At 43.0% G+C, this 11,779-nt stretch overlaps 1 protein-coding gene across 2 annotated transcripts; it reads left to right on the top strand.

Moving 5' to 3' along the window:
- The first annotated feature begins 3,623 nt into the window (after positions 1–3,623).
- Positions 3,624–11,624, top strand: ENPP4 (ectonucleotide pyrophosphatase/phosphodiesterase 4). 2 transcript variants are annotated; one of them, XM_033054517.2, is made up of 4 exons: positions 3,624–3,719; positions 5,465–6,329; positions 7,237–7,407; positions 9,768–11,624. In XM_033054517.2, exons 2-4 carry the CDS (start codon positions 5,507–5,509, stop codon positions 10,130–10,132), a joined length of 1,359 nt encoding a protein of 452 aa, XP_032910408.1. In that variant the 5' UTR covers positions 3,624–3,719; positions 5,465–5,506; the 3' UTR covers positions 10,133–11,624. The 2 variants fall into 2 exon arrangements, with proteins under 2 accessions (XP_032910408.1, XP_032910407.1); XM_033054516.2 differs by having other exon boundaries at positions 3,634–3,771.
- Positions 11,625–11,779: the final 155 nt, after the last annotated feature.

Below are 11,779 nucleotides of genomic sequence, written 5' to 3'. Positions count from 1 at the left end.
TTTACCTTCTGCAGGGCCTAATTATTCACAATTTGGATGTTTTAAAGCTGTTTATTTTTGGTCTTCCAGTCCATTTTGTAAAACTTTACTTGGTTTGGCCTTTAAGTCCATGGTCAGAAACATTGGAACATCTGAGAGCCTAAGAAATTCCAACTTTTTATCTGCCCAAGTGCTCCAAGAAAAATATTTTTGTTTGCCTTAAAAATCTGGCATAATTTCAAAAACCTTGTTTATCTCTGAAACCAAACACCCTTGAAAAGCTCAGCAACCCAGTTTCAAGCCTGTTTGCAGTGGAGGCTCTGGTAACTGAAATAAAGAAGGCAGAGATACTCCACTCCTCTGCATCACCCTGTCATGCAGCCTTGGGGATCTCCTTCCACACAGTTTGGGAAACAGCAAGGTTAAGAGCCCTTTTTGTTTATAGCCTCCATATAGAAGCAATGCTTTGGATTAAATGGGCACTAAAAGCTTAAGGTCTAATAAAGTTTAACAGCTGTTACTCACCCAGCTTTTTTAATGGTTTCAAGAAATGTCTATTTTTTTCACCTCAATTTTATAAAGATGCATCAAAACACAGTAAATGACAGGTTAAAAAAACTACAGAGCAAAAATGGTGACAGAGGTCTCCATCACGTGGATAAAATTGAGAATAAAATTGGAAATACAGGAAATATTTCTTGTTCAATATTAAATAATGAAAATGCCCTTAAGAAAATATGCAAAACAACTAGCTGAGCTGTTCACATGCAACATCAAGTTTTCATAGAATTGCAGAACGATTTGAGTAGGAAGGGAGTGTAAAGATGATCATATTCCATCTGCCATGCGCAGGGACATCTTCCACTATCCCATGTTGCTCCAAGCCCCATCCAACCTGACCTTGGACACTTCCAGGGATGTGGCAGCCACAGCTTTTCTGGGCAACCTGTGCCAGGGCCTCAGCACCCTCACAAGGAAGACTTTTTTCCTAATATCCAATCTAAACTTGTTCTCTTTCAGTTTGAAGCCATTCCCCCTTGTCTTGTCACTCCATGCTCTTGTAAAAAGTCCCTCAGAGTTGCTTCACCTCTACAACACTGCCAGCTAGAGGGTATGGTTTCCTATCCAGAAATTAAGTGTTGTACTAAACCTAGAAACCCGTGAGAATACTTTGAGGTTGCCTACTCTTTACTTTCTGGCAATGACTAATGGTTTTCAAGCTGCAAATGCTCAGTTGTACTCCAGCAGTAAATCTGGACAGTTCTGGTAGCTCCCAGTGCTTAGAACTGAGCTTCTACAGGCAAATGTGGGCTAAAATACAACAAAGAGATCAAGGTGAAAAAAGGAAACATCTCAGTGGTGCCCAGTTTTACTTCTCTTAATGTCAGTATACATGTAACTCACCCATTTCTTGTAGGCAAACACTGTAAATGGAAACATGGAAAATGAAAATAGTTGCTTTAAATACATTAGATACATATTGGCTAGACCAGCTCAGAGCTGCCTGCATGATGTGTCAAACTGGGCACACCACATTAGGCTGGGCTCGTGAATAAGTGAATACTGCAAATGGTTTTCAAAGCATGTGGGCAAGGGTAAACAAGAGATTACTCACACCTTTTAGGACTGAACAGCTGAGTGAGTATGCTGCAAAAGTAGGCTGGCAAAAGAGCCTCTATGGTTAAAAGTTGTCTGCATCCGTGCATAGAGTTTTTAACAAGAACTCAATTGTAACTTGATGAAATTAGTGAAAATATTGCACCTGCTCTGTTATGCATTCCCTGGAGCTCTGATTTACTCGTTGTAACAAATGTTCTTAAGGCAGTACAACAAAGTAATTTATAAAGGACATGTCCCTCCTCCACATGATCAGCTGTGATGTGCATATTCACAAAACAGAATTTGTGTAACCAAAATGAGACTCAGAGAAAAACACCGAAGGACCTTGACTTGAACTTGACACATAACACGTGAGTAGCTGCATGAATTCTTATCCAGCTCACCTGGAGATGGTTTTTTTTCCTTTTTACAGACCTGTGTTTTGCCACACCTGCTACATTCCATAAATCAAGGTGAATCAGGGGTGTGTCACTTTATTCAGCCGATTGTACCACATTTTAGAGCCACTCCACAGCTGGCACACAGAGGTAGCAAAACCTGCCTAACTCATACATATGTGAAAGGCAATAGGAAGAAACAAGCTGAAATCTACACCGCCTGCAGAATAAACATCTAGCAGGATACACAAAATTAAACTCAGATCTACTTCAGTCAGTTATGAAGCCACAAGCATGTCTTTTTCTCAGTTTTTAGGAGGAAATTTAAAATAGTGATGACTTGCGCTCTATGCTATAAAAAGATGTTTCATTTCTCTATTTACACAGAGCTGATCTCATTGTTTTTCAGCGCCAGTAACTTAACAGGTTTTGCAGAATTACTAATTCCTTCTCATAATAAAAAGGAAAACCATGGGAATGGTAAACTATTTGCCTTAATTTATGAAGCAAACTTACACCAGGACCCAAAACAGATCTCAAGTCATACCACACACTGCTGCAGTGGCTCTCAGAATATATTCAACAACATGCGACCATTTCCTACCTGTATTCTGAGTTTTAGGGTAAACTTTTTTTTTTTTCCCCCACAAGAGTTCACAGAAAGGTGATGTGTGTGAAAGAATATGAACAGAGCTGTGTGACCAAAAGGGAGATGGAGTCATGGAGGAGTCATGGAGAAGTCATGCTGACAAGCACTACTGCCTCAAAAAGGTGACAGCCTGGGGCACCTGCAAAGGAGACAGGAGGCAGGTTATGGACGTGCTGGGAAAACACAGGGACACTCCCAAGGACGTGTAACATCACAGCCTCACCTCACAGTGCCCTTCTGCAACAATGGGAAGCCCAGCTCTGAGCTCTCAGCTCAGGAAGGACATTGAGGGGCTGGAGGGTGTCCAGGGAAGGGAACGGAGCTGGGGAAGGGGCTGGAGCACAGGTGTGATGAGGAGAGGCTGAGGGAGCTGGAAAGGGGCTCAGCCTGGAGAAGAGGAGACTCAGGGGGATCTTCTGGCTCTGCACAACTCCCTGACAGGAGGGGACAGCCAGGTGGGATTGGGCTCTGCTCCAGGGAACAAAGACAGGACAAGAGGCCATAGTCTCAAGCTGAGCCAGGTGAGATTTTTAGTTGGGCATTAAGAATAATTTCTTTACAAAAAGGGTTTGACATTAGAATGGGCTGCCGAGTGAATCGGTGGAGTCACCGTCCCTGAAGGTGTTTAAGGAAAGACTGGACTTGGCACCAAGACACACGGCCTAGTTGACGAAGTGGCGATCGGCTATAGGTTGAATCGATGATCTCAGAGCTCTTTTCCACCTAATTGACCGTGTGGCGCTGGAAATTACGCACTGCGCCCATGACCCCCTCGGGGCCCTCAGGACCCCCCTCACTGCCCACCCCTCACTGCCCACCCCTCACTTCTCTCTCCCCCTCCCTGCCCATCCCAGCGCCACGCCCCCCGCGCCGCAGCCAATCGGATCTGCCGCCAGCGGGCCCGCAGCCAATCAGAGCGGGCGGAGGCCGCGCGCACCGAGGAGCTCCCGTGCCAACGCCGAGGCCCGGTCGTTGGCGGCTGGGGCAGCGCGGGCGCGCAGGCGCTGCGCCCTCACCCCCTCCCCGCTGCCCCCGGTCACCTCCGGGATCGCCTGCGCGTCCCGGCCCCAGCGCAGCCGGAGCGGGACCTCACGGTGGGGCCCCGGCGGGGACGGGGGTGTCCCGCGGCGGGAGGCTGTGGGGACGGTGAGCCCGGTCTGAGTGCGGGTCGGGTGAGGGACGGGCGCGGGGGAAACCGGCTCGGAGCGCCCGGTTGGGCGGTGGTGCCGCGCGGGTTCGCTTTGCGGGAGGAATAAAGGAATAAGCTCCGTTCTCAGCGAGCAACGCCAAAAACCTGGTCGGGAGGTTCGGGAGCAGATGGACTAGTGCCGGTGATATTTCACAGCTGGGCTGTTTTGCTGGGTTTGCCTGGGGTAGAGTTAATTTTTTGGTTAGAACGTACTATTCGTGTATAAAAACACCAGTGCCGAACAGCCTCGGAGCGAGCGCTGCGGGTTTGCGTCTCGCTTGGCTGTGGAAAACTCTGGTTCTGCTTTTTACAGCACCTGACAGCATCGAACGGGTGATTCGCCGCTGCGTTGCTCTTCCCATTTAATTTCTCAATTTTCTTCTCTAAAAGGGCTGTGTCCTCCAAATGCTCCGTGCTAAGAGAGGCCTTAATGCGTTTTTTGACGATCCTTGTAACTTTTGTATCTCCTGTGGCTATTTTAACTTGGAGAAAGGGACGGGAGCTGGGGGCTGGCTTCCCCTGCTTTGAATCCCCGTCCTTGCTAAAGTTACAGCAAACATCGAAGATCCTTACACCTTCAATATATATCTGCCGTTTTTAGGAGTTTGAGGGAAAGGGTTGGTTTAAAAAATGTTGGGAAGGCAACTGCTATGCCTCCTAGAATCACACTTTGTTTGCACGTAAAGGAAGATAAAGGATAAAAGAAATATAAAGGGAAAATTTGCTGGAATCGGGCTCCTCTTGAGAAGCAAATATGCTGCCTAACGACATTGCAGAAGGTTTCACAAAACCTTCAGCTTCGCTTCCTCTTTTTTTTAACGACAGAGCATCATTCTGTACCTTGCTAAACAAAGTGCTTAAGTCACACATGATACGTTAAGAGGGGTAAAAGCTTACAAATCATACCTGGTACTCATAATAGCCATTAATTCTTTGCTGAGAAATACTTACCTCATACCTAAAGTTATTAATTTTGGTTTTTTTATAGAGAGAAAAGTGTGGTACATAAAGGACAGGTTTAAATGCTGTTGTGGTAGATGTAGAGCAGCTTAGAAGGAAAGCAGAAGTAGAAGTTACTCTTTGCAGTTCTGTGTATGGAATAAGCAATGAGTAAATGGGAATGTTGAAAGGCTGAAAAAACTTCCAGCAACTCTAGAGGATGGAAACTGAAAAAGGAAAAGTGAGATGAAAAAGGAAAATTACAATTATAGTAGGAAAAATCTTCTGTCCTGAACAGTCATGTGTAGCAAGAATTTAGGACTGCAGAGGACTCTTAAATGTGGGTCCAGAACTGTTCAAGTGTCTTTGCTTAAACATGAGGAAAAATACTGATTTTCTGTCTTGGAATGTAGAATTGAGATAGGACACACACAACAATGGAATAACTGATCAAAAGAAAACAATTCTTCCTTTCATTTAGCCTGCAGTGGAAAACATCTCACTGCTCATTTGTTTTAATGTATGAAAAACTCTGACAATATGTAAGAAACCTCTGAAGTCAGTAGGAAAATACCCTGTTGACTTGAGTGGTTGTTTAGGTTGGGTTTTGGAATTACCCTCTGGGAGGAAGATGTGTATTATATATTGCTAGTTAAGCTGGTCACAGTAGGATTGTTTTGGTCAGATGCCTTGTCTGTTTGAATTTTTCAGGTGCATCTGATTACCTGCTGGAAGCACTTCAAAGTCTCCACAATGAGCTCCATGTTGATGTTGTATTTTGCTGGAACCCTCATGTGTTGTGCTTGCTCAGCTGGTGACTTGGTACCCAAGTTGCTCCTTGTGTCCTTTGATGGCTTCAGGGCTGATTACTTGGAAACCTATAAACTTCCTCATCTCCAGGAATTCATTGAGGATGGGGTGCTTGTAAAAGAAGTCATTAATGCTTTTATCACCAAAACCTTCCCAAACCACTACACCATAGTGACAGGTTTGTATGAGGAAAGCCATGGCATTGTGGCTAATGACATGTACGATGCAGATGCTAAGAAAAAATTTTCACAGTTCAACGATTCGGATCCCTTCTGGTGGGATGACGCTGTTCCCATTTGGGTAACAAATCAGCAACAAGGAAAGGGAGCAAGTGCTGCTGCAATGTGGCCTGGTAGTGACGTAAAAATCAACAACACAACCCCTCGTTTCTTCATGAAGTACAACTTCTCAGTGAAGTTTGAGGAGAGAGTGGAGAGAATTGTTTCGTGGCTGAACAGCTCAGACACAGTGGTCAATTTTGCTGTGCTCTACTGGGAAGAACCGGATGCAAGCGGGCACAAGTTCGGCCCAGACGACACCCAGAACATGCGCAGAGTGCTGGAAGAAGTGGATAAACATGTTGGCTTCCTTATGAGCAAACTGAAGGCATCAGGGCTGTGGGACACTGTTAATGTCATAATAACAAGTGACCATGGAATGGCCTCCTGCTCTGCAGAGAAGCTGATTGTCCTGGATAAATGCCTTGGGCGCGATTACTACACCCTGATCGACAAGACTCCGGTCGCTGCAGTGCTGCCAAGGCAGGGTATGTTTGGGTTTGGTTATTTTTTAAGGCATATATTGAGAATTAAGTCTTGTTTATCTTACCTCTAAAGAGTACATAGTATGCTAGACTGTTCTAATCTCTTGCAAAACCTATGGAGCTCATGTTGCACAACTTTGGCATAATGAGTAAGGTAAAGAATGATGGTTTATTTAGAGGTTTATTTTGGCAATCAGTGGGACAAGGAGAGTTTCTTGTCACATTGCTGTGGCTGATAAGGATGACCCTGGTGCAGGTGGTTAAGAAAGTAGGTAGGTACTTAGTTTGCCTGCTCTCTTGTTGCTCACTTAGTCTATTCACCTGTAATTCACAGTGAGCATGAAACACCCATGTGTTTATTCAGAATAAAAAATGTCAATGTCGCTGTAAATTTCCAAGTGAGAATCTAGTCCCAACTTTGATCATGTTACCACTTCTGTTTCTGGGAGTGAAACCTAAGATTTTGTACCATTAATTCCATTTTTGCATCTTGGAGTAGTCCCCAGCAGACATGTCTGAAATCATTGGTGGTCTCTCTGTGGCAAGACAAAGTGATTCATACAGTTAAAAAAATAAATATTTATTGCATTGGATAAAATATTGATTACTTGAGGGGGTGATTGCTTTCTCTTGATTTCTCTGCTTGAATTTTGTCCTTCAAGCCCAGATGATACACTGAGTTGCAGGTCCAAACCCACATCTGGGAGGTGTCTAAACTAAAATAAAAGCAAGTTTTGAAATTCACCTCAACCAATGTAGCATTTCATAAGGGACGTGAAAAAATCCTTTTCTGTGTGTTTTTTTAAAAAATATTTATTTTGAAATAGTGGATCTTGGGTTTGATGACAGATAATTGTAGGAAACAGAAGTTCATTTCCAGCTGCTTAATGTGCAATATTTTCCTTGGCAGACAAAGAAGTCGTGTATAACTTACTCAAAAATTGCAGCAGTCACATGAAGGTGTATCTGAAAGAAGAAATTCCAGACAGATTCCACTATAGCCATCACAAGAGAATCCAGCCCATCATTCTGGTTGCAGATGAAGGCTGGACAATTGTGCAGAATGAGACCCTTACCAAGTGTAAGTGTGTGTTCCTCTGTGGTTTGTTTCTATTCCAGCCAGCTGCAGGATGGCTCCCATTTAGCAAGGGGAGTCCTGGCACTGTGCAGGTTTGGGAATAGTGCAGCATTTTCTAGAACATTCTCAGCCTGGAGTGTTTAACAGGTGAGGAGATGGGGAATACTCTGTTGGCTGAAACACTTTGTCATGTTTGACTTAATAGTCTGAGTTACCTTAGGCAGGTTAGCAGTTTGTCTCAAGCTTTCCCTGGAGTGTGGTTTAACTTTTTATTGTATGTAATATATATATATATATATAGGGGTGCATAAATTGAAGCATGCAACACAACGTTTAATATTACAGTACATGAACTTAAATGGCAGGAAATACTAAAAATAGATGGAACACAGCAGCATGTTTGAAAGACAAAACTCAACAGGTGTCACTTCTCAGTGCCTTGCTAAGCTGTGCACTTTCTTCCTGCTAGAAAGTCAAATTGCACATAAATATATGTACTTACATATTACATATACATATATATGTATGTGTATATGAGTATATATATGTATTTATTTCCAAGTGTTCCACACACAGGTTTGTTTTGGTTTTTTTTTTGGCAGACAAGGGGCATGAATAATTTACTGAAAAAATGCAACAGTCACATGAAAGTATATCTCAAAGAAAAAATTCCAGATAGATTTCCTTTTTGTAATAGTGAGAAAATTCAACCTGTAACTGTGGTTGCAGATGAAGGCTCTGTGTTTATGTGTGTTCAGAAAGTGATTGGACAGATTCTTGGTAGGATAATCCATTAATAGAAATAAAATACAAAAGTACCAACTTCTGGGAAGTTTCTGAGCAGCCAACAGCTCGGGCTTGTTGGTAGGGTCAGGGATGTCCCTCCTGGATACTTCCCTGTGTGACTGCTCTTAGTGACAGGGTGTTGAGTGCTGTAAAATCCTGGTTGCACCCAGTTTGGCTGATCTCACTGTCTACCCTTTACAGAATTAAATTTAGTTTTTTTCAGTATTTGTACAGAAGTACTGCTTTTTAATGTAGGATGTGTTTATTTTTTAATTTCCCCTTGGATTTGCTACAATTATCTTCAATTTGGCAACACATAGCACAGATGTTCTCTGATCAGAGTTCTCTTTTTCTTGTTTCTGGTTAGATTCAATTTCATGTACCTAAAAATAGTTAGTAAGTGAATATTTATAAGGAACAGCATTGTATCAGTTGAAGTAAATCTCTTTTCAAATCAGTTTTATTTGTGAAGGCTTCCCAGAATGAGGCAGGGGAGGTTTCAGCCTAAAAGCCTGTTTAAGGTTTGTCTTCACAAAGTGGCAGCACAGTCATTGCCAAGTGTACCAGTATCTCCACACACCAGAATCCTACTTCAGAGGTGAAAAATTGGGATCTTCATTGGAGAGGGAACTTCACTGGAGTAGCTCTGTTCAGAACAAATAAGTAGTAGAAGGCAGAGAAAACAGTCTAGAACCCTGAGTTAAAACAAACAAGATACGGTAACCAACAGAATGGTGGAAAACATTAGAAAGGACTAGTGGAAGCTCACTGAAGTGGTGAATGTGACCTAATCAATTGGAATCTGGATATTTTGCATCAGAGGCTTCAGGGAAGCACCCAAGGAAACAGTTCTCAGGGATATTCCTCCACTAAGGATGGACTCAAGTGCAGCCACTCAAATACTGTGCTTTGCATCCTGTGAGAGACTTTTGGTACCTTGGACAGGTTTTTCAGGAATGTTATTAGGAAATTTGACAATGGCTGCTCTTTAGCTTTTTATAGTCGATCTTAAAAACCTACCAGATATCCAAGTACTCCTGACCTTACAACTGCAAAGGTTTTACTGTGCCTGCCACAGTCCTTTGTCTTTTGGTTTTGAGTCTGGGTGTCCCTTCAGCTGAAGTACCTTATCTGATAAACATGAATTGAGGGTATTTCATATGCTTGAACTGAATACTATCAAGAGAAGGGTGCCAGATTTTTAATAAGCAATTAGCATCCACTCTGCAAGGAGAGATGACTTTCCAAAATCTGAGAAGTAAAAATTTGCATTCTAGCAACTGACTCATTAAGGAGTGGCAACCTCCTTGTCAACTTTGGCACGAAGAATGGGAAGGGGAACACTGGAAATGTTAAGTACTGAAAGGGAAAGAGATGAATGGGAGGGAGAACCATGGGGGAAGGCCAGTATGGGGAAAGACTTGTGGGGTTTGGGGAGGAGGGAAGGAACTCTGGCTTCCTTCTGTGGCTGATCCAACAGCTGCTTTTATGTTGTGCATTAAGCTTTGGTTAGAACACGTGCTTTGGCGGTGGGGGAGAGAGCTGTGGCAGTAACGGTGTGCTCTGCCCCTCTGCAGTGGGGGACCATGGCTATGACAACGCCCTGCCCAGCATGCACCCGTTCCTGGCCGCGCGCGGTCCCGCCTTCCGGCGCGGCCACCGCCTGGGCACCATGGCCAACGTGGACATCTACCCCATGATGTGCCACATCCTGGGGCTGGCCCCGCGGCCGCACAACGGCACCTTCGCCAACACCAAGTGCCTGCTGGCTGACCAGTGGTGCATCAGCGTCCCCGAGGCCATTGGGATCGTCATCGGCGTTTTCATGGTGCTGAGCACCTTCACCTGCATCATCATCATCACCAAGAACAGAGTGGCTCCCTCCCGGCCCTTTGCCCGGCTGCAGCTACAGAGTGATGACGATGATCCTTTGATTGGATAGCGCGGAGGGATCCGAGCCTCACTTCCTACGTTGTGATTTCAGGAAAACAGTTTCAATTTGCACTGGATGGCATTCTTTGTTTGATGCACTTTATCTGTAAAATATTGTACAGGCAAACCCTGCTGATCTATGTGACTAGTGTAATATAAAAATATTTTTGTAACCAAACAGTGAACAGGGGGCTTTTTACTGGAAGATATGCTTAACAAAATAATGCTGCTTAGTTTTTCATTCAAACCTCCAAACACTTTCAGAATGAGACCCTGGAGAGTGACTAGCCAGGATAGACAAAGTTAATTTTAATATTTGTAAATGATAATTGCTTTTTTGTATTAAATTAATATTGACTACTTTTAATGTTCTTGCACCTGTGTTGAAAAGAAAAACTTTATTGAGAGTTAGGAGTTAGTTTTGTTTCGAGAGTATATTCTGGTGTGCCGTTAAATCTGGGGGAAGTCCAAGACTTTAGTTTCTACCCTAAGTCAGCAATGTGACAAGAAATTTCTGAGAAAGAAAATAGAAGTCAGTGATGAAATAACTGGTGCATATCTCTTCTGTTTTGAGCAATAAACTGTGTGGTTCAGCACTTACTAGTCCGGGCAGGTGGCTCTGACATTTTTGGATATGTGTCTCTGGATGACTTAGATTCACAGGTCCAGTTGGGATGGCACTACTGCCTTATCTCAATTATCTCAATTTTAACCTGGGAGTCTTTGAAGTACCCAGTTTCATCACCTGTAGGTGTAAAATCACTGCTCCTAAACCCTGTGGAAAAATTTTCAGGAGTAAATTCTGCTGAAGGTGTTTTTGAGATAAAGGTGGTTCTGCCCTGTGTACCAGCTCATAAGTGTCTCTTGAAGGTTGTTGTGCTAAAAAGCAACAATTGAAAGTTTGATGTGTAAGTCATCAAGCAGGGATTCCAAACTTGTATTTTAAACCCTGGAAATTTAAAGGAGGAAGTTAGCAGGTCTTATCTCAAAAAATAAATTCTCTGTAATGTTTGAGGTACATAAAAGCAAATTCCTGATGAAGACCAGAGCTAACTGTTCTCTTAATTGAGACTCTTGATTCTTTGTTAATGGTGATCTAGTAACTTGGCTATAAAAAAAAAATAGTTTGATTGAGAAAGCCTTAGATGGTACCTTATCTTTCAGTGAGATTAAATTGTTACTGCTAACCTGAAAAGAGAACTACAGTTACCAAATCCTTTTCCTACAAGGCTGATGGTTTTAAAAAATAAAGTGACAGAGGTCCCTGGTAGTAATGGGGCTTCTCTTATACAATTTCAAATTCATTGCAATTTGATGTTGGCCACAGCCTTTTAGTGATCCAACAGCAAGGGAGCAGGAACTTTGGAGGGAAGGGGTTACTTTGAACTGCCCACTGGAAAAAATAAACTTGAGCTTTATAAATGTGTGGAAGTTTTAGTAATGTATGTCTTCATCTCTAGGGCTTCCATTGTACTTGATTAAAAACACAATCCAAAACCTAACCTGTTCTGCTTTTCTTTTTTTCCCCACACTACTAATTATTACTCACTAATACTTTACTCTGAATTCATCTGAACTTGAAGGAGTTCAGATTAATTGAAAGAGGCTCAGGCCCCTTGAAAAATCTGTGCTGTTACTGACAGGGTACTGGATTTTA

This window comes from Catharus ustulatus, chromosome 3 (genome assembly GCF_009819885.2).
Source record: "Catharus ustulatus isolate bCatUst1 chromosome 3, bCatUst1.pri.v2, whole genome shotgun sequence".
In the NCBI taxonomy this organism is placed as follows: domain Eukaryota; kingdom Metazoa; phylum Chordata; class Aves; order Passeriformes; family Turdidae; genus Catharus; species Catharus ustulatus.
Note: the sequence above shows the minus strand (reverse complement) of the source record. Positions and strands in the feature narration are given on the sequence as shown.